Source organism: Salvelinus sp. IW2-2015, linkage group LG8, assembly GCF_002910315.2.
Source record: "Salvelinus sp. IW2-2015 linkage group LG8, ASM291031v2, whole genome shotgun sequence".
Taxonomy (NCBI): Eukaryota; Metazoa; Chordata; class Actinopteri; order Salmoniformes; family Salmonidae; genus Salvelinus; species Salvelinus sp. IW2-2015.
In genome coordinates, this window is record NC_036848.1 from 44,843,629 (window position 1) to 44,867,442 (window position 23,814).

General features: G+C 41.5%; 1 protein-coding gene across 3 annotated transcripts in view; it reads left to right on the top strand.

The window, feature by feature from the left end:
• galnt2 (UDP-N-acetyl-alpha-D-galactosamine:polypeptide N-acetylgalactosaminyltransferase 2) overlaps positions 1-18,244 on the top strand; it is a 103,415-nt gene extending 85,171 nt beyond the window's left edge. For 2 of the 3 annotated variants that reach the window (XM_070444954.1, XM_023993499.2), the window contains exons 4-16: positions 6,356-6,454; positions 6,530-6,597; positions 7,136-7,201; positions 8,479-8,600; positions 10,014-10,101; positions 10,630-10,717; positions 11,719-11,822; positions 12,539-12,665; positions 13,546-13,638; positions 13,859-13,942; positions 14,189-14,333; positions 14,735-14,854; positions 15,167-18,244. In XM_070444954.1, the coding sequence (XP_070301055.1) occupies positions 6,356-6,454; positions 6,530-6,597; positions 7,136-7,201; positions 8,479-8,600; positions 10,014-10,101; positions 10,630-10,717; positions 11,719-11,822; positions 12,539-12,665; positions 13,546-13,638; positions 13,859-13,942; positions 14,189-14,333; positions 14,735-14,854; positions 15,167-15,322 (1,360 nt within the window). In that variant the 3' untranslated portion in view covers positions 15,323-18,244. The remainder of the gene's footprint in view (positions 1-6,355; positions 6,455-6,529; positions 6,598-7,135; positions 7,202-8,478; positions 8,601-10,013; positions 10,102-10,629; positions 10,718-11,718; positions 11,823-12,538; positions 12,666-13,545; positions 13,639-13,858; positions 13,943-14,188; positions 14,334-14,734; positions 14,855-15,166) is intronic. The other variant, XM_023993500.2, reaches the window with a different exon arrangement.
• The last annotated feature ends 5,570 nt before the right edge of the window (positions 18,245-23,814 follow it).

Consider the following 23,814-nt stretch of genomic DNA (forward strand, 5'->3'; position numbering starts at 1 on the left):
GAATTATTTTCCWGCTAATTTCTCATGACATTTTTGCTGGACTTGGACAAACATTCTTGTCCCCGCATGTTCTAGATTAATCAGTAGCTTGATTATGGTTGTTCCTGGAGCTGCAGGACAAATACATTCCAGTCCAAAAAATAAGTAAATTGTGCTTCTTACATTAGATTAATGTAAAATATCCAATTTATATACAGATTTTGGAATCACTAGGGAAAGCACTATAGATGACTTAAGTCACCAGTAAGTAACGGTTTGGGGAGGCCTGTGGTGTTCTTAGCTAACACAGAGTTCACCATCTCTCGTTATCGTCTGTGGGTCCCACGAGCTAATAGAGCTGGAATTTACTCTCAACTCTGTCTTTGCAAAGACCTTAAAGACCCCTTAAAGTACCTAAAATATGCTCTCGAAGTTGTAGGATGTGACTATCTCATTCATGTGTAATACACTAAGCATTTAGCCACTCCACCATACTGTACATAGGTCTGTGGTTTATGACTGGGGCAGGTATGCAGGAAGTCTGTCAGGGATGTCTGTGTCCCAGCACAGGCTTCCTATTGATCCTTCTGACAAGTCTGCCCATACTTTGTCAGGAGTTGCAGTTCAGGAACTGACGCCTGCTTCTGGCTGTGTCAGTGCGTCTGCAGGAAAGTTCTCCAAATGGAATGCAGGGTCACTTCTACTGGCAATATTGCAGTCATCGGGAACCAGACTGAATATTACAGTCATCAGAAACCAGACTGAAATATTACAGTCATCAGAACAAGACTGAAATATTACAGTCATCAGAACAAGACTGAAATCATCTACAGTCATCAGGAACAAGACTGAAATATTACAGTCATCAGGAACAAGACTGAAATATTACAGTCATTCAGGAACAAGACTGAAATATTACAGTTCATCAGGAACAAGACTGTTGATAATATTACAGTCATCACAAACCAGACTGAAATATTACAGTCATCAGGAACCAGACTGAAATATTACAGTCATCAGGAACATCAGAACTGAAATATTACAGTCATCAGGAACCAGACTGAAATATTACAGTCATCAGGAAACAGACTGAATATTACAGTCATCAGGAACCAAGAACTGAAATTTATTCAGTCATCAGGAACCAGACTGAAATATTACAGTCATCAGGAACCAGAACTGAAATATTACAGTCATCAGGAACCAGACTGAAATATTACAGTCATCAGGAACCAGACTGAAATATTACAGTCATCAGGAACCAGACTGAATGTGAACATCGATATTTCAACATTTTGTCTTCTCTCCTCTGTTGTTATGTGGATGAGTATTGCAATGAGTGCTACAACGGCACACTCCTCTTTGCTTTCACCCAAATGCCCTCGTGCAGCTTTCACCCTGGCCTGTTAGTCTTAAAACGGAAATGGGGAAGAATTCACAGTGATTGATTTGTTTATTCCAGAGGTACCGCATGCTGATTTAATTTCCCATGTGTCTGTAGAGAGCTGTAACTTCTAGGAGGGGATTGAATTGTATCTCTCACCTGTCAATGTGCCAGGTTCACAGTATGTGCTCCAGTGAAAATTATTTAATGCTGAGGTCTCTGTATACATAGTTGCTGGATATCAGTGCCAGGGGGTGGCACATTGATTTGTTTGCTTCACCAGCTTGGATCCTCTCACTGTGTGTGGGTTGAAGTATGTGGGGGTTAAATCTACGCCGGTTCACCATATATGGCTGTAGTTGTCAGTGTATTTGAATCAGGGTTTCCTCTGTAATTGACATTAAAGTAGTTTATCAATTGATATGATTCAGTGAAAACGATCTTTATTGTGCATATTGGTTTCCATGACACTACAGGATTAGGCCAGTGTCTTTGAAAGTTTCATGTCTTCTTCACTGAGAATTGAGTTGCGCTCTCCCAGTGTCTGGCTGAAACTGTTGGCATYCGAGTGAAAGAGGACCATTTGGAGGACCATTTCTCAACAGAGTGCATCACGGGTACTTCCTGTTTGAGCTTCTAGTTATAGAGTCATGATCTGATTTTTCAGATGAGGGAGGACCTTGTATGGTTGCTTGTGGTCTAGGACTTTATCACCCCTAGTGGCGAAGGAGACATGTTGATGGAAGTCGGGCATTACGTGTCTTAATGACGTAGAATTAAAATCACAGACAAAAAGGAAAGCAGATGCATGGTTTCGTGCTTGTTTATAGCCTTGTATAGTTCGTCAAGTGCCAGCTTGTTGATTTTCTCGCCCTGGTATGTATGTATGTATGTATGTGTATATATATATATGTATACGTGTGTGTGTATATGTGTATGTATATATGTGTATGTATATATATATATGTATATATATATATGTATATATGTATATGTATATATATGTATATATATTATAATAATGGGTGTGTGTGTGTGTGTGTGTGTGTGTGTGTGTGTGTAGTATATATACGTATGTAAAAATGTATGTGTGTATATAATATATATATATACACACACACACGTATGTAAAAATGTATATGTGTGTGTGTGTATATAAACACAGTTGAAGTCGAAAGTTTACATACACCTTAGCCAAATCATTTAAACTCAGTTTTTTACAATTCCTGACATTTAATCCTAGTAGAAATTCCCTTTCTTAGGTCAGTTAGGATCACCACTTTATTTTAAGAATGTGAAATGTCAGAATAATAGTAGAGAGAATGATTTATTTCAGCTTTTATTTATTTCATCGCATTCCCAGTGGGTCAGTAGTTTACATACACTCAATTAGTATTTGGTAGCATTGCCTTTACATTTTTTTTAACCTGAGTCAAACGTTTCGGGTAGCCTTCCACAAGCTTCCCACATAATTTGGGTGAATTTTGGCCCAGTTCTCCTGACAGAGCTGGTGTAACTGAGTCAGGTTTGTAGGCCTCCTTTTTCGCACACACCTTTTCAGTTCTGCCCACAAGTTTTCTATAGGATTGAGGTCAGGGATTTGTGATGGCCACTCCACTACCTTGACATTGTTGTCCTTAAGCCATTTTGCCACAACTTTGGAAGTATGCTTGGGGTCATTGTCCATTTGGAAGACCCATTTGTGACCAGCTTTAACTTCCTGACTGATGTCTTGAGATGTTGCTTCAATATGTAGACATAATTTTAATTTTCTCACATGCCATCTATTTTGTGAAGTGCACCAGTCCCTCCTGCAGCAAATCACCCACAACATGATGCTGCCACCCGTGCTTCATGATTGGGATGGTGTTTTTCGGTTTGCAAGCATCCCCTTTTTCCTCCAAATTTGTTTCATCAGACCGGAGGACATTTCTCCAAAAGTACGATCTTTGTCCCATGTGCAGTTGAAAACGGTAGTCTGGCTTTTTTATGGCGGTTTTGGAGCAGTGGCTTCTTCCTTGCTGAGCGGCCATTCAGGTTATGTCGATATAGGACTCGTTTTACTGTGGATATAGATACTTTTGTACTGTTTCCTCCAGCATCTTCACAAGGTCCTTTGCTGTTGTTCTGGGATTGATTTGCACTTTTCGCATCAAAGTATTTCATCTCTAGGAGACTGAACGTGTCTCTTTCCTGAGCGGTATGATGGCTGTGTGGTCCCATGGTGTTTATACTTGTGTACTATTGTTTGTACAGATGAACGTGGTACCTTATGGCATTTGGGAATTGCTCCTAAGGATGAACCAGACTTGTGGAGGTCTACAATTTTTTTCTGAGGTCTTGGCTGATTTCTTTTGATTTTCCCATGATGTCAAGCAAAGAGGCACTAATTTTGAAGGTAGGCCTTGAAATACATCCACAGGTACACCTCCATTGACTCAAATTATGTCAATTAGCCTATCAGAAGCATGACATAATTTTCTGGAATTTTCCAAGCTGTTTAAAAACTATAGTCTGAAGGTACAATCCATCCAGAAGTTTTTTTTCCTTTTTTTTCTCCAGCTCACCACTTATTACAATGGCTGTCAATGGGAATATAAAAGGAATACCTCCAGATTGCAGTTCCTAGGGCTTCCACTAGATGGCAAGTCTTTCTAAAGCGTTTCAGGCTTGTTTTTTGAAAAATTTGTAGAATTTGTAGTAAGTGGCTCCCATTTTGGCTGTGGTGTTCGTAGCGTTGTCCGATGAGGAGCGCACTTCGTTATTTATCTCCGGTAATGAACGTACTATTCTCCGTCTTAAATTTGATCATTTTTTTATCATTTGATCATACACATACACACACAGTGTGTATATATATATAATATATATATATATATATATATATATATATATATATATAGATAGATAGATAGATAGATAGATAGTTTTCATTTGTTATTGTGATGTATATATATATATATATAGCAGTCACAATAACAAATGAAAACTTTCTGTGCAGGTAGACGGGTGGCATTTGACCATCAGGTTATCCAAGACGGGTGAACAATGGGTCGAGACTTCCATTGCGCCAGAGTCGGCACACCATTTGCTGTAGATGAAGAGGCATACCACTCCCCCTCTCAATTTCCCTGAATCCGATGTCCTGTCCGCTCGGGGGAATGGAGAATCCATTGAGTTGGATAGCCTTCACCTTGCGAGGGCTCACCCTCTCTTGCCTCTCTTTCGCCGGCGTTTCCTCTTGGATAGCTTAAAAATTGAGTCGGTATTACACAAAGAGACCAGTGCAGAGGAGATYCATGTTGTGCAAAAAAAGTAATGATAAACGCCAGAAGTATCACAAAATAGCAAAGTTGGGTCCGAGCTCGCAAGATGACAGCCATACAGTACGGCGCCATCTTTCCTGTCTCTGCACTGCCTGRGGCTGTCTGCCCAGCACCATCGAACACTTAAATGAGAGATTCCGCCTCCTCTGATTCTTGTCACAACAGATGCCTTTTATTTCGGTGTCCTTTTGWTGTTGTTGACCAGCTTAAATTGCTTGGCTTCTTGAATCTTCAGACAGACCATTAACMTGGATGGCAGGAGACATGCTGGAGGCCTGCTGGAGGCCGCAGGTCTTAATTGGAATGTTTTATGTATGGTCTGTTGTCGACCCAGCGTGGACTCGGTAACCGCTGTCTGCCGTTTTGGCCACTCTCTCCAATTCTAATGAAGCGTTCTCAGTGTACACTGACGGATACATATTTAATGAGGAAGGTGAGCCAGTTACATTATGAAGCGCTGAACGGRGTGCAAGTGAGGCCACCAAAGGACCAGGCAGTAGACTATACAAAGCAACTCATCAGCTGTGCTTGTTTTTCATTTGTGCTTGTCTTTTATATCCCCTCCCTACAGTATCTTGTTACTGACACCTCATTTTAATTACAGAGCTCAGAGGGAGCTACATTACATGCCATACATGAAGTATGAATCCTAATTGTTGTCTATGCAATGAAAAGGGAGTGCCACAGTTTTTTTTGATGGAACAGCAAGCTGGTGTCAAGGGCTTGGTTAAGCCTGGGATGGTTTACTAGACTGGTTTACATCCATTTGAAGAACAGAGAAGCAGCCTTCAGCATGGACTTTCATGCGAATGCAGTCCTAACAGTAATGTGGGTTAGGAATTTAAGTATTTATATTTGAAATACTTATTTTCTGTGTATTTTAGTATTTTCAAATGACGTGTCCAATTCACCTTCTATTTTCAAATAGCTTACTTTTTTCCAAATAAATGTCTAAGACCAACCAGACCTGGGTTCAAATGCTTGGGGTATTTTTAAATATTTTTATTTGAAAATACACTGAGTATTTTCAGTATTTGAGTATTTTTGTTGGCCCGGATGATACAGTACTTGCTGTGCTCTGTACAATGTGGACTACTCCCATAGTTGACCTCTGCTCTGGGAACTATGAGCAGCTATTTTTTGCCTGGAGTGATTCCTGCAAAGGGAGAGTCGTGTCTTGTCTTGTAACTCCTTTAGGAAGCATTGATTGACGTCAAAGCCTTACTCTTGTCCCTCCATTTCTCCATCTTCTCTCCTCTCTCCAAGGAGGCTCGTCATGGGCAGTCTCTGTGTCGATGGGTTTGACGTGGGGAACCTCTATGCTCTCACCCATACTCAAAGCCGAAGCTGCTGGTGACTGGGCTCTAGCGGATTAGCCCATCTCTGTCATATTGAAATCTTAAGGGGCTTGTCTGAGCCTCCATCGCTTAAGCAAGCAAGACTTGCTGTCGATCACATCTTCACCAAACCGTCACAAGAGTGTGTGCAAAATAGAGCCTATTTTTTATATAGGATACAGATCGAATACATTCACCCAGCGTGTTGGAGCACACAACACCAGCTAATTTTTTAAATCTTGTTTAAAAGATAGATAATTGGTCCTTTTTGGCCATTGAGTGTGTTTTCAGTGCCCTAATGAATTTGCYTGTTTTCCTGTCTCCTTCAGCTGCCGGCATAAACAGTGGAAGACTGAGCTGCCTGCTTCTAGTGTGGTCATTACCTTCCACAATGAGGCCCGCTCAGCTCTGCTCCGCACCGTGATCAGGTGAGCACACACACACTAACAGGCTAGGCCTGGAGATACTAACCCATGTCTAACCCTCCCTCCCTCCCCCTCCAGTGTTCTTAAGAAGAGTCCCCCACACCTTGTCAAGGAGATTATCCTGGTGGACGATTACAGCGACAACCGTGAGTTTCTGTTTGATGAGTGGTCTTAACTCTCTCTTTTGCCCTGTGCCTCTGTCACTCTGGATCAGTACTGGCACTGGTTTAGAGGTTCCAGGCCCTTCTCTCCCCCACCACCCAGTCTGTAAACTAAAGCCCCTGTCCTGAACCATTGTCGAGCCTCCCTCCCTCTCAACTCTGGGTGACCCCCAATCCTAAGGGCACATGCCTCTTGCTTGGGCTTTGATGGCTGCGCACTCCAGACACTTTAACAGACATCACACCTATCATATGTTTTTTTTATTTCCCTCCATAGTTTTCATCAAGGTCTCATGTTGTACATTAAAGTGTTTTGAGATAGATTGAAGCTACTTTGATATTTGAGTCGTTCTAGAGTTGTCCGTCAGTGTCTGGGCCACTGCGTAAACCTTTGGTCCCGCTTTATATGAAACAGAACTGAATAAAGTCTTCATAAACCCATTATAAGGCCTATATAGATGTTTATTTGACATATGTATATAGATGGTTTATTTTAATAACCGTTTGTTGTCTCGTGGTTCAGCTGAGGATGGAGCTTTGTTGGGGAAAATTGAGAAGATCCGGGTTCTTCGAAATGATCGACGAGAAGGTGAGTGGACAAATGGGAAAAGGAATAAAACTGTTAGTTGGAAATGAGTGGTCAGGCTTCATTCATCATAGTATTTGATGCCCATTTTTATTGACCTTGTCCAACGCTGCATGTACCCTAATCAGTGATTTGCCAGTTGTAAAAGCAGAGAAAAATTATTTGGGCTAGGAAAGGATTGAGTTTAAAACAGAGTCCTGATTGTTAGGGCAATTCTCATGAAAAGCACTGAACAGGTTTATAGGGGCCAATGGGGAGAAAATATACACTCCAGAACAATGAAGAGTTTGTAACAAGCAGAGTATATTTTTGAAAAGTGCTTTGTGTGCTGTCCAATAGAAAGAACATTGGGCCAAAAATACCTGGCTGCAGTCCTCTGTTCATTATCGCTATCTCTTCAAAACMGATTACCTCATTTACAACTCCACAATCCCACACTGCACACTGCCCCCTTCAACCAATTAAGCATGAATTTGATTATCGAACCCGGGATCAAAGAAAGTTAATATGAGCTAGCACTTCAGCAAAGATACTAGATGACTTCAGAAGTCCATTAAAACGTACTAATTAAATACACTGAGTGTACAAAACATTAAGAACACCTTCCTAATATTGAGTTCCACCCCCCTTTTTGCCCTCAGAACAGCCTCAATTCGTCAGAGCATGGACTCTACAAGGTGTCTGGAATGCTGGCTCATGTTGACTCCAATGCTTCCCACAGTTGTGTCAAGTTGTCTGGATGTCCTTTGGGTGGTGGACCATTCTTGATACACACAGGAAACTGTTGAGCGTGAAAAACCCAGCAGAGTTGCAGTTCTTGACACAAACTGGTGTTCCTGACATCTACTACCATACCCCGTTTAAAAGCAATCTTTTGTCTTGTCCATTAACCCCTCTGAATGGCACACATACACAATCCATGTCTCAATTGTCTCTAGGTTTAAAAATCATTCTCCTCCCCTTCTACACTGTAGAAATCATTCTCCTCCCCCATCTACACTGTATTGATCAAGTGACATCAATAAGGGGTCATAGCTTTCACCTGAATTCACCTGGTCAGACTATGTCATGGAAAGAGCAGGTGTTCCTAATGTTTTGTACACTCATTGTAGCTATCACTTTAATAATTTAACCATATTTTGGTGATATGCACATCCCAAACTTCAGAGAACCGGTGCTGGGCAATACGTATACTTAGATAAAGAAGTTAGAGCCTCGCACACACATGAATAGCCCATTGTGTATTTGTAGATTACATCATGTTGTTGACACCTCCACAGGTCTGATGAGATCTCGGGTGAGGGGGGCCGACGCAGCCACTGCCAGTGTTCTCACCTTCCTGGACAGCCATTGCGAGTGTAACGAACACTGGCTGGAACCGCTGCTGGAGAGAGTGGCTGAGGTCAGTGTGTCTGTCCCACAGTCACAGAACACGCACACACCTGACATTTAGTGCACACACACCGGAACACATAATGTTCAGCATTGTATTGAAGCTGCAGCCACCGCTGACTATGGCCTGAGCTCAGACGCTTACCGTTATCCTGTTATTAGCATTTTATCTGCTGCTCACTGCGCTGATCTGTTGAGTTGTTGTGTTGGCAGAGAGAGGAGAGCGCACCTGGAGATTTCTCAGACAGGCAGGAAGACAGACACAAAGACATGCAGACACTGGCAGGGGGCAGGTGGACAGACAGACAGACAGACACACACAATGACACACTGACAGACGGACAGGCAGGGGGGCAGCCGGACAGACAGACTGACAGATAAACACACTGACAGACATTGGTGATTCAGAGGGGCTAAGACGAGCACAGGTAACGATAGACACATTCAAGGTTCTTAAATGGATACACAGACAGAGGGACAGTTTGGGGTTCAGCCAGGTAGGGTAAACATGACTAGAGTTGCTAAAGAATGCAATATCGACAAGCTTTAAGAGTATTACCTACTGTACGTGTACGTGTCACTCAGTTGTGGGGAGGAGCTGCCGCACCCTCCGCTAGCAAACAAGTGCATTGCACCAGGACGTGCATCCTGTTGGGCACATGCCCAGCAAGGACGGTTCAAAGAGACACACACACACACACACACACGTGCTTGCAAACAAACAGAACAACACAGCTTTTCAACCCCTCTTGAGTTTTCCATTATTTTTTTACTGCGTACACTTGGCTTCAACACTTGTTTACTGCTGTCGGGTCTGAACACAGTTTAGGAAAACTAAGTAATATGATTTAATGAGCTCTAACTCACCGTTGGTTTGACCAATCTTCCATGGAACACTGTCACTGCTGTAGTTCTGTTGTTCCAACAAAAGACTTGGAATAGTTCTGAAATGATTCAATCCATCTGATTATGTCACTCTCAGCAAATCATCCACTTCCCTCTTGGAAATCTATTTGTGTTCTGGCTGCGTTAGGCTCATATATTTAAGTACAAATTTGGGCAAATGTTTGACTCGCCGTAGATCTGTTTTGGACTAACTTTGTTATAGCTTTTATCCAGTGCCTGGATTGAAATTATGCTGTGGTTTTACTGAATATTTCAGTCCTTCAGTAATGCTGAATTCAGATCCAGTGGACAGTCTCTCAATTGGTTTGAATTGAGAGACCACCTACCTCTGTTGCCCCCATGCCCACCCCATAAAATACTTTTTGGCTTCTTTTGGTTTAAATTAACAGTTTTGGTGGCAGAGGGGCCTGGATGTTGGGAGTCTTTGTGGCCCGCCTGGAAAATAATGTAGCAAAATCTAGCGGAACACTCTGGATCTTTGTGGTCTCATCTTAATCTCTCTTTACTTCTCCCACAGGACAAAACGCGAGTTGTTTCCCCCATCATCGACGTCATCAACATGGACAACTTCCAGTACGTAGGCGCCTCGGCCGATCTCAAAGGAGGTAAATCCCACTCATCTACGCCAGCAGCTTTCCTTTCCTCGCTAGGGCAGGCTGGCCTTTAGGAAAATCACACTGCAGTTTTCCACTCGGTGCCCAATGTCACCTTCTGCCAAAGATGTCTAGGTTTTTTGGTGTGTGTGGCTGGCTGGCTAGCTGTGCGTGCACATGTGTGTGAAAGCAAAGAAGAGAATAAGTACATGATAAATCTTGAAAATGGGAATGCCCTTTGGAATGGAAACTATTTGATTGATTCGTCCAAGGATATAGGCAGATAACATTAGCACGGTGTCGTTGTGTATTCTATACGGCTTATGAGAAGTGTTATGTACAGCCATAAGAAAATAGAGGGAATGCCACAGATATGTGATCTATCAGATAGGCATTGTGTGTGATATAAATTTTAGTAGGAATACAATCACATCTGACAACCAGCARGGCTTTTTCCTGTTGTCAAAATGACTCAACTCTTATTCACTTGAAATCACTTGAAACCTAATCTGTACCTGGTGTATGTTTTTCCACCTCTAGGATTTGATTGGAACCTGGTCTTCAAGTGGGACTATATGACCCTGGAGCAGAGGAGGGCGCGTCAAGGAAACCCCACTGCTCCAATCAAGTAAGCCACCCTCTGCTCTGTCTGTTCTTTCTGCTGCCCTTTCCTGCCAGCCTCACCTCTACTAATAATTCATAGCTACGCATCTGGGCCTGCTGGAGGAGATGCTGAGGCAGGCAGCATTAGATGTCAGTATCAGTGTGCAGCGTCAGAACTGAGRACTCTGGGGAATACGGGCCAATGCTCCTCAAAAAGACCCGGAGCCTTTGAGCCTCTAAGTCTCTGTCCCGTTTTGTCCCTGACATCGGCGAGTGCAGTAAACAAAGGCAGAGGTGATTGAAGATGTTCGTATCATCTTATCCAGCTTTGTCTTAAACTGTGTATGGTGATAAGGGAGAAGAGATTTGATGGGGATATTGCTGTTAAAGGATAGATTTAGTACATTGACCTATTTTCCTGCAATTCTATCACTTGTAGATCAGAAAAGAGGGCAAAAACGTTGATTTGTTCAATCAATATGAGCTCACAGAAATGATTGTTTTACTAAGTAACCCAATGTCAGATGCATTCTCTCAGTAAACATGGTTTACCAACAGAGGGCAGCATTTAATCGATATCCAAAGGCTAGAATTTGAATTTGGCCCTTAATTTCCTAAAATGCATTTTGTTCCTCTTCGCTAGGTGATGGTAATTAACCCAAAGGGTGACAAGTCATTTTTCATAATTTGTTTAGTCTGACATCTTCCACTAGAGCCATGGATTTCCCAAAAGTTCATTTAAGAGAGTACAACAGCAGACTAGTTCAAGATGCTCATTATGTTTTTCTTCCTTTTAAAAAACAAAATGGCCTCTGAGCAGAAGTGGTGTATTATTCCCTCCAGACAGCCAGAGGACAGGACACCACAGCCCCTGCTGCTGCCAGGTTACAGGGCCAGGCTCTGTGCATCACATGCTGATGACAGGACTGTAGGAGAGCTGAACTTGGCTTGACTTTGCTAAGTCTGTCTCACTGTTTTGTCTCATGACCCTGACGAACTGTACTTTCGGTCATACCTCTTTCTCAGGACTCCCATGATTGCCGGCGGACTCTTTGTCATGGACAAGGACTACTTTGAGTTGCTGGGGAAGTACGACATGATGATGGATGTGTGGGGCGGAGAGAATCTAGGTAATAGGACACAGAACACTAGGAACGCTTGAGCTTGTTTGACATTGTGTGCCTGGGGAATGGGAGAGGAAGTGTGCCCCACTCTAACTTTTGTTGGATTGGTTTATGATGTCCATATGTCAACCAGGAGTTGAGGAGAGACTGACTGCATCACTTCTTCTTTTTATAAGAAACAATGTGTTGATCCCAAATTGTTTGCATAGTCAATTTACACACAGCTCTGACAGACACTTAATCCACCAGACATGCCACCAGGGGTCTTTTCACAGTCCACAAATCCAGAACAAATTCAAAAAAGTGTACAGTATTATATAGAGCCTTTATTGCATGGAACTCTGATCCATCTCCTATGCTCAAATAATCAGTAAACCCAGTTTTCTTAAACTGATAAAGCATCCTCACAACACCTCTCCCCTATTTGACCTAGATAGTTTGTGTGTATGTACTGATATGTAGGCTACGTGTACCTTTAAAAAACAAATGTATGTAGTTCTGTTCTTGTCTATTTAATGTTCTGTATTATGTCATGTTTCATGGTTTGTGTGGACCCCAGGAAGAGTAGCTGCTGCTTTTGCAACAGCTAATGGGGATCCTAATGCCAAATATTGACATTGAAGGTACCAACCGTGGGAAGTTATATCACAATGAAATGTAACTCTAAAATCTTGCCATAAACCGTTATATTAATATGTGTGTTTTGTGTTTGGACATTGCAGAGATCTCTTTCCGCGTGTGGCAGTGTGGCGGCAGTCTAGAGATCATTCCCTGCAGTCGAGTGGGACACGTCTTCAGGAAGCAGCACCCATATACCTTTCCTGGGGGCAGTGGCACCGTGTTTGCTAGGTGACTATTGATTGTCCCTGTGATGTGATTTAGACTTGGCTAAAGTCTGCCCTCTTCAGTCCAATATGTGTAAACCTATTCTACATACTGTCATATAACAACCAACCAGAGTGACGGTACATTAGGCTTTTGAAATTTGAGTCATAAAGAATACCCACTGTACAGGCTAACAACTGGCAATTGAGTTATACCACTAACTTTCCCCTTATTTTCCCCTTAACGTTACCGTTCTCAAAGATCCAATGAAATTCAAGCTGAGGCGGCGGGGTGAATACCTGCTAGCCAAATGACATAACTTGCGGTTGTAGCCCATAGAGGGCKTGTTTCATTCCTCTGAAATTCACATCATAATACCGCTGTTCAAGTCTAGCTGAGCTGCAGTCATTAAAATAGAGGCGCAGTCAGAGCAGAAGCCTCAGCTCTGCTCTCATCTTGGCTTCACCCCTGCAGTGTCAACACTGTTCAAGTATGCATCACATCAGAGTGATTCATCAATGCGATGAGAGTGAGTGAACGTTCCTTCACTGCCAGTCTGTCACGCAGCACTGGAAACCCCACAGATTGCCAAGTCTTAGGGTGTGTGCTCTTATCTCAAAATAGTTGAGGACTGTCACTCTCCTCCTGTGTTTTCTGAAGCTTGAACCGCTTCATCACTTTCTCTTGCCCTGTTCAAATTATTTTGACAGGCATCCTTCATTGAAGAAATAATAGATATGATCAAATGAACCTCCAAGCAGAGGTTCTATAACATTGACTATAYTTTTTAAGCTACTGTACCATGAAATGGATTTGGTCAAATCAGTGACTATTTCAAGGACTGGAAGAACCAGGAAGGCCACATTTTTGTAAGTATTCTAACATGGTGTCTGTCCGTCCACAGGAACACGAGGCGAGCAGCAGAGGTGTGGATGGACGAGTTTAAGAACTTCTACTACGCCGCTGTGCCCTCGGCCCGAAATGTGCCCTATGGCAAGTAAGTGTCCTTTCAGACACCGTTCTTCCCATGATGGCATCGCAGACTGCCCTGCTGAGCTTGTATAGAATATCAAAATGTCCCTTTTTCTGACACCTCCAGAAGGTCAGYTAGTACACCCAGTTTTAGTAGTGATCTCAGTTGCCCCCYGATGGCTGTCTGTCTCTCTGAGATGGCTGGTAATTAGATGAGTCATGGGTTTCCTCTGTGTGTCTGGCAGCATTCAGAGCAGAATGGAAATGAAGAAGAGGCTGGGCTGCCAGCCATTCAAGTGGTACCTGGAGAACGTGTACCCTGAGCTGCGGTAAGTAGAGAGACCACACCACCACAGTGGACCAGCAATATGTTGCTTTGAAAACGGACAAAGTTGAATGGAAAGACATAACTGTTGACTGTTTCCCCTACCATTATATAGGCAGGACATAGTTTGGGGGCCTTTGCTGCTTGCCACTTAGAAATTAAACTAGGGGAAAGACTGCGGTGGGTGGCATATACCCACATCTTGTGATTTGACATCCCCTTGACTTGTGCTGTGTGTCTGGCCCTTCAGGGTCCCTGACCATCAGGACATTGCCTTCGGCGCTCTGCAGCAGGGAGGTAACTGCTTAGACACGCTGGGACACTTTGCAGACGGAGTGGTGGGGGTCTACGAATGCCACAACGCTGGGGGAAATCAGGTATCATTCAGGGCTCAGGTACTGCTCAGATCCATTACACATAACCAAGCTGTGCACTGGGCTGGGTAACACAATGAGGTGGGTTTACTTTATAAATAAAACACTGCCGCAGCTTTTCAGAGGGTCACAGTGCAAATGTCAAAGAGTTGGTCAGGTACTGTACTGGACAGTAAACTAATGCTTTGATTGGGTGTCTCCGATTCATACTGATGAAATCCATTTTGATCATATACTAAGCTGGAGGAGGGGATTCTGGGAGTCCAGCCACTGTTAGTGTAAATATGTGTGATTTTCAACATACATCACATATTCACACTTGACAAAGACAAACGCTTTAAAAATGGATCTGTATAATAATTCAGGAGTACCTAAACTGTGCCAATGTAGCAAATTCACTGTGTCCCACTCTTTGTCCGCAGGAATGGGCGCTGACCAAGGACAAGTCAGTAAAGCACATGGACCTTTGTCTGACGGTGGTAGACCGCACCGCAGGCTCACAAATCAAGCTGCAGGGCTGCAGGGAAAATGACAGCAGACAGGTGAGCGAGCTGAGCACCACGGATCAGATCGATCAAAAAGTACTAGTAGTAAATGAAAGTGACTAACCGCAGTCTGGCAGTTAGCATGGTAATAGAACATTAATTTTGTTTTGCCATGGAATGTGGATTATGATGGATTGGGATGATCCCTTTGGATATGCATTGTAGATAATTCACCATAAACTCACTGTCAATTGAAACCATTAGTYATTATGGTACTCACAGTACATACAAACCTGTGACTGATTTGTCACCCTTATTTCCCCCTGTCCCCACCTCCCCCCTTCCTGTCCCCACCTCGTGTGTCTCCAGAAATGGGAGCAGATTGAGAGCAACTCTAAGTTGCGGCACGTGGGTAGCAACCTGTGCCTGGACAGCCACAGTGCACGCACTGGGGGGCTGACAGTGGAGGTGTGCAGCCCCAACCTCAACCAGCAGTGGAAGTTCACTCTCAACCTCCAACTCTAGAGAGAGACAGTATCCCCACCACCTCCTCCACCACCACCTCCTGCTCTCCTCCCCGGAGCCACATAGACTAGAGCCACCCAGCAACAACTACGGACAGATGGACGGACAGACGGAGGCCCCCTGAGGGGCAACAACACACAGAGGGAAGGATATGAAACTACAGACCAAGTGGGATGATGATGCTTTCCATTCAACTATATACCTCAGTGTTTCATCTTTAGTCCTGCTCTTTGGAAAGTGAATGTTATTCTTCTTAATGCAGGTGAAATGGAATTAACTTTCTGGGTGTTTTAATTTTTTTTTTTTACGTGTTCCTTTAAAATTTCTCTTTCCACTGAAGTTCACTGCGTTTCTGAAATGGATGCGACTTATTTTGTTGTCCTTTTTCTCTCTCAAGTAATCTATCTTTGTTGAATGTAAAAGACGTATTCCATAGAGGTTCCCTGACTAGACCGAGACGGCCCAGGAAGAAAGCTGATGGTTTTGGTATGGTTTCAGTTGGGGTTGGGGTTGGCCCCTTAAAAGTCCTGCTGGTAGAAGGAAAGGACTCTACGCACTGTTCCTTTCATTCACTGAAACACTTCTCTACTGATTGGTGGGCTGTTCTGACAGAGTGAACAGTAAAGAGATGGAGAGAACAAAATCAGTCTTTTTCTTCTACAATTATACAGAATTTTCATCCTGCTCCTGTCACACGTGTTGTAAAAAGGTGCGTCGTCTGATCAGAAGGGTGCTCTTCGCGGGTCTCTCATGGATACTTTTGGGGCCAGGAGTTGTCGAGGGTGTGGATGTATCGCTGCTGGGTCATCAGATTGTAGCACTTGTTGCTACGACTCTTCATTCTTTTTCCCATCACAATTGAATGGAAAACATTAAAAATATATATATATTTCATTCATGTATTTTTTCCTTTGCAAAAGCAGTACAGTGTCCATGTTTATTGATTTATTTGTAACAGACATTTAATAATTTTTTGTTCAATTATACTGTAGAATAATCAACTAAGTTACACAGTAAATTGAACTGATATTTCTTTATACTCGTTGCTTGACTGTGCTCTTGTGAGTAAAAACGTATCTATTTACTGTACCAATTTTCTTTTCCTTCTCCCTTTTCAGTGTGTGTTACCATGGTAACAACCTCATACAAATGAGTAAATAGTTTATTACAGGGTAATGTTGGAACCATCATTTCCATTCTTAGAAGTTCTATAAGTGTTCTTGAAATGTTCTCACACACAGTGTATGTATACATTGGAGTCCTTATTGTCACTATTTGTGATTTGCCATTTTAGAAAAGTACACTTCATCTGAGGTAAACGACAAAGACAGCATTTACATGGGAGGGCCTTGTGTTGCATGTTGTACCAATACTTGAGCGTCTTTTTTCCCCTGTCCTTTTGTTTGTCTCGACATTGCACGCATGCTTTGTGAATGATGTCTTTGCCTTTTTTGATATCCATCATACTGTAAAGGGGAATGTGTTTTTGTGCACTAGTGAACAGGTTTCTTGAAGGAGGGCAGGTCATTCGGCTATAGTTAACTGGACTCAAGGGAGAAAAGCAATAAGATGTTCTTATTTCAGTATCATTGTTGTGCATTTAGCTCGCATCTGCTTCGGGTCTATTCTGATTGGGTTATTACATTAGCTTGTGATTTATGTGGTACTTTAAACGTTACTGTTAGTTTCTGAGGGGCAGCAGAAACCACCGCTAATGTGATGGCCAAAGGAGCCTATAACGACTTACGAAAGCAAAGATTCATCCATTGACATGGCATTGTTTGTCTCGGTTGGGATGCCCCCAATTTCAATAGATTAATTTATTCTAGAATAGCAAATTACTAATTATTCAGTAATATTTGCTGTCTGTATTTTGTGAGCCCTCATTATATATGCATATATCCCTTTGTTCTACACCATTCTGGTCAAACTTTCGTATACATAGGMAGACTCCAACCACCATCAGTATAGAAACAAGCATCACAACGACAAAACAGATGCAACAGCTCCCATCTCTAACTTGTGTGGAGGTATTGCATTTCAAAAATGCCAAAGAGATGAGGTATCCCACAGTAAGAGATGTGGAGCAGGGGATAGAGGTAACATCCCATATTTTACCTGCAGTATCTGCAGTTCAGAGTGAGCAGGACTATGGGATCATGAGAATTGGGTGTTGTAACCTCCCATGTGAGAGAGGTTAGTAGGATTATGACAAGTTGCACATGGTATGAGCTCTGTCTGCCATCACGTCACTGTTGAAATTGTAACAATTTCAGAGATCATGTCAATTGTAACAATTCAAATGTGAAAGTTCAGATGGTTAGAGGGAGGCCTACAGTACTAAATGGGATTGCTTGTGTGAACATTGTCTACATGGTGGCAACGGTTGTTCAAGTATTGAATAAAGCCTTTTTAGTAAGACTTGTGTGAAAATGAAGTTTGCTGTTCACTTTAGGAATTACGGAGAAAAATAATCTTAGAATTACAGCCACATTTTAATTGGATGAAATGTTTACATAGCACAATGTGCCAAAGTTATTTACTTATTTGATTTGCATTGTCAATACAATTTGTGATTCAAGTTTAGGTGAGGGACGTGCATTGACTAAATGACTAATAAACCAAATTAATGATCACAAGAAATTGTAATTTGGGATATTGAATACGGTTTGTTTATTTTTTTGCTGTAGGAAAATTGGGTTGATTGATTCAAATCAGTGGCAAGGGAGGCAGCATGGAGGTAACATTTAAGTGTATATCTTTGTATATACAGTACGTTTGTCTATGTACATACTGTAAGCAACAGCAGTTACTAGTGAGTTGGTCTACTGTACAGCGCTTGTAATTCATTGTTTTATAGTTATGGCAAATTCAACTAAATGAGGAAAAATGATTAACTTAAATAAATGCATTTATATAAGAGGTGTGGACTTTCTTTGCTAATTAAGAGTCTTCAAGGAATGCAATGAGGAATAAAGCTTGGATTTTAATGATGGCTGTTACCAAACAACTCAAATCAGTTTTCCTGACCTGCTTGCTGTCATTGCTATGCAGTCATTCTCAGGGGAAAAGAGGCCAGTTTTGTCATGGAACAGAAATAGCCTCTAACAAAGAGATCCAGTGTCTGATTTCCAATCTGCCCATTCTGGACAGCATACTTGTTAAGTCGTGTGTGTACAAGCGCACACTCCTCTCTAGCTCTCCCGCGTGCAAAAYAATAATGCCACTTAATGGATCCGTTTCGATTTCCATGCAACGGGAGCAGTATAGATCAAATGGTTGTGTGTATGGAATTAAGGTCCAGCTCCTTGCATGTACATGGCCAGTGGGAACTAAAGGGTTTGTACTTAATGTGTAATGCTCATCACATCCCAGGGTAATGTAACAGACATTAGTTGATGACTCAGCAGCCTTAAACAGACCATCTGTCACCCACTACTACCTACAGTACAGCACATTAGACATGCACCATACTCCTAGCCCACAGGGGGTGCTAGTGTGATATGCCCATATTGGTCACTATTTAGAAGGTGTATAATGTTAAGGGAGCCTTTGTAAACCTTTAAGGCCTACATAAACTCTTGACACTGGTGGTGTATAAAATCGTGAACATTTATTAGATGTGCAACATGGTGTAAACACAGAGGTGGTAAACATARGATTCACGAAGTCCGTCATCAGGGTGGTGTACTGTTAACATGAAGATCACAGAGGGAAGGTTTACAATAGGCTACATACACACTCAATGAGGAGAAATAACAAACACGCACGATACAGCAATCACTTTTCCTCCACCGATGAAAAACACAGACAGGACAAGAAGCAGTTTCTACAACATTCCCAGAGCAGTCATACATTGCAGTTTGTGTGTTGTACATAGTTTGAATTAATCCGATACGTTAGGAAGTTTGGTCCAGCTTACATGAGCTATTTACATATTATTAGTACAATGTCAAATACACCACTCTGGAACTAGATTTAATTTTACCAACTACCCTTAATATTAGTCTTGGCAACTTTTCTACTGACCATTGATTGAGCACATTTTAAATATTTATATTTCAATATTATCTATAATTTTTTACAGTATTTTGATAGCACCTTATTGTATTTTTTTATTTTTATTAATAGCGAATAATGAAGCCCTGAGGTCAGCAAAGTTCATTTCCTTGACTGTCTCAATCATACATCTTCAGGTCCCAACTTTAGACTTTCAATTGTCAGAGTGCACGATAGGCCTACAGAAAGGCATTTGTTGWTATTTTTTTGCTACTGTCATTACACTTTAACATCTTGTAATCTTCCACTGCGTTTTAGTATGGAAATTACTAACAAATGGTGTCCAAAATTTCTAGATTACATATTAAAATGTATTTCAGCAGTCTTGATCACTAATGCAGAGTGGAGGCTGAATTGAATGAAAAACATTCACAAAATGTGTTGGCTTTTTACTAACTATAAAAGGACCCAATGGGCATTGGGCTGCCTGACTAGCCAACTTACTTGCATGCAGTCTCAGTTTGTCCATTAACAGCTACGGGTGGAGGCGGGTGCACGAGTGGTACCGTGGTATTGGCGCTCTATATGCTTTATGGGTCTGAAAACAGCAGTAAATAGGGAAAGGGGGATATCTAGTCAGTTGTACAACAATGCATTCAACTGAAATGTGTCTTCCGCATTTAACCCAACCCCTCTGAATGAGAGAGGTGGGTGGGGGCTGCCATAATCGACATCCACGTCTTCGTCGCCCGGGGAACAGTGGGTTAACTGCCTTGCTCAGGCGCAGAACGACCWWTTTTTTTTTACCTTYTCAGCTCGGGGATTCGATCCAGCAACCTTTCGGTTACTGGCCCAACACTAATGGCTACCTGCCACTGAATACCAGAAGATGGCATGTGGCAATAGACTGAGTGGGCTGTCAATCAACTGACCTCATTAATTTTACAGAGCAATGGTAAATTAACATTGCCTCTCAGAAGCTAGGGAATTACAGTGACATCAGATTGACACAAAGACATTTCAGGAAATGATAAATGGCCAAAGATGATAAAAAATATCTGGCCTCAGGAATTGGATATGGCTTGGCCATTGATATAGTTTATGTCTGTTGTCTTTTCTAGTAGATTGCTTTAAAGAACCAAATATTGTAAGGGTTGAACAATAAACCTAGTAATCTAATCCTGGAGTGAGAAAATAATTTCATGAACACAGATGCACTATATAGATGGTAAACTGTTATTTTTTGTTTGTTTTATCCATCTTGAATAAATTATATATATTTTTTAGATATTCTCTGCAGAAGTTGCCACATGATACTGGCATGAAATGCCTGGTAAGAAAAGGAGATGTTCTATGTAAAAGGCACTGAGAATATATCTAATACATGGCTGGGCAATAAAATAAAATACAACTGTCATATTTTATCTTATTGTAAATTTTAGATCATACAATTTCAACCTGAGAATTTAAACTAAAGCAGTTCTGATTAAAACTGAATACAGGGGGAGGGGGATTAACAGCCCTCCATCTCTCCTGATTATAATTGGTTCATGAAATCACTCAGAGTAGCAATAACGGATCACCACACATGAGTCATCTGCTCTCTACTTGGCCATAGTGATATTAATAACATGAAATATGGCCTAATAGACATCGCTTAGTAACACTACACATACAGAACATTTTAGAGCACATCCAAGGACTTGATGACTAATTAAGATATACCGCAAACAGACAATCATTTAAAGATATTATATATTTGATTTTGAAGTGTTTACTTTGAAAAGGTTGTTGACTGTATCATGCATACTTCTTGGTGTCTATCAATATAACAATGAGAACAAAGAGCATTGTTATTAGCATCATTAACATACTTATGGCATGTCAGAGAATCTTTCAGACAGTGATCAGTGCACAGAATGTATCTCACACAAACATACACAAGAACGACATGTTTTTTCGGGGAAAAGGAAAAGCTGAAAAATCACAATCATGTGTCTTACTCTAAAAGTGAAGACCCTGATAGAACTATAATAACAAAAACAAAAACAATGTACCTCAATAGCATATGGACATCATAATATTTTGGTAAATATTCATGTTTTTATGAATAGAATTCCTTTTCATTGGCTTGTAGTATTCATCATCTTTGTGTACTTTTGTTGATCAGCAATATCCCCTTTAATCATTTCCTGCATAAATATTGTAAGCACTCAGTTGCAGAAGTCTGCACTCAGACAATAATTACCCTTTCTATTAAAAATGGATTTCCTGCTTCTTCATAGAATGGTCAAGCTCTCAATAAGAGGAAACATAGGCGATAGCAATGAAACAGGATTAAACCTTCAGTATACTGCGACAAAACAGATTTCACAATAGAGTATAATGCGTCATTAACTCATCTATTTTCTGGGGAAGCATTTAGTACCACCATTGATTAAAGGAATTCATCAAAGCTAGGAATTTAGTAAACACCGTTATTGAATTGCTTTAAAGTGCAGACCAATCGAAATGCTAGAATAGTGCCCTAGCTAGGACACCCTGCCTCAGTAGTACAAATCTCCCAAACACTTCACACATCAATACACAGTCACAGTGGCAAGGAGCGGTAAGCACGATTGTATGTCATCGGCCAAGGACAAATAGGCCTGTGTGCGTGGACTTTGGAATTGCACACAATTGAAAGCTTTGATTTCACTTTACACTGACATTACATTCTCTATTGGCCAAAAATACATGAATCCACCGGTGACATTCACTTCCTGACTTAAAACAGCTCAACATACAGCACAGTGGGGTGCTATACTGTCCCACACAAAGAGCAAGACCACAAGCCTCACAAAGTCATTATGGCAGATTAGGAGGATCCATTCTCCTAAACCCATTTGAAAGGAATAACATTGACAAACTTCCGTGGTTCTGGTGTTTCTTCTCTTCATTCTTTTAGTGACATCATTGGAGTGAGATAATTAATGGCTGACGGTATGTATTTTAATTTAAACTCAACTTACATACTGTATAGATCAATGTCAGGCTTGTCTGGCTGCTCCAGGGTTTGACGGTGACTGACTACAGTGTGGCCCATATGATATATGGGCCACACTGGCGATGACTCATGTGGAAAAGCTCTTAGTCCCAGCTGAGCCAGAGCTATCATACATCACCAGATGAACTGAACTGAAAATAGTCTGTGTGGTCTGTTCGGGAAGGAGGGTTGCTGTGGACAGTTCAGAGTGTTTATCTAGAGTTGAACTGAACTGACCCCTGCAGCTCTTGATTTCCAAGACTACGCCCATGGAGACGGTAGTCATGTTGTTGAGCAACTGTAGGCTTCATCCAATGAACGTTCATGTGGTCATCATTGGCAAGACTGGAATAACTTATCATATCATCAACCCTTCCCTTTGCGGTCTGAAAACCTGAACACAAGCACACCATCCAGAACTTTCAATGATGTTGCAAATATACAGTGATGGACCAATTGGCTGAGAATAGGGACTGCCATCATATGATCTGATGACCAGTTGCATATTCTATTGACTGAGATATGAATTACTGAGTACAGTAAGCATTACCCTGGTAAGCAGGACATTTCCATTTCAGGTATTAAGCATCAGCAGGATGACAAGCGCTCTGGAAGGGATGGTAATGAATGTAGTGCAGACTCTACTCCTCCATATTTAATTTAAACATAATGGAAGGATCCTGGGCTTATACACACACGTGATGTATATATAGATACACAGTACAGTCAAAAGTTTGGACACACCTACACATTCAAGGTTTTTCTTTATTTTTATATTTTCAACATTGTAGATTTATAGGGAAGACATCAAAACTATGAAATAACACATTTTAATCATGTAGTTACCAAAAAGTGTTAAACAAAACTAATATATTCTTCAAAGTAGCCACACTTTGCTTTGATGACAGCTTTAACACTCTTGGCATTCTCTCAATCAGCTTCATGAGGTAGTCACCTGGAATGCATTTCAATTAACAGGTGTGTCATGTTAAAAGTTAATTTGGAAATGTCTTTCCTCTTAATGCGTTTGAGCCAATCAGTTGTGTTGTGACAAGGTAGGGTTGGTAGATAAGATAGCCTTATTTGGTAAAATACCAAGTCCATATTATGTCAAGAACACCTCAAATAAGCAAAGAGAAATGACAGTCATTCATTACTTTAAGTCATGAAGGTCAGTCAATCCAGAAAATTTCAAGAACTCTGAAAGTTTCTTCAAGTGCAGTCGTAAACCATCAAGAGCTATGATGAAACTTGCTCTCATGAGGACCACCACAGGAAAGGAAGACCGAGAGTTCCTCTGCTGCAGAGTCATTAGAGTTACGAGCCCAGAAATGCAGCCCAGATAAATTCAAGTTAAACAGGCACATCTCAACATCAACGTTCAGAGGAGACTGTGTGAATCAGGCCTTCATGGGCGATTTGTTGCCAAGAAACCACTACTAAAGGACACCAATAAGAAAGAGACTTG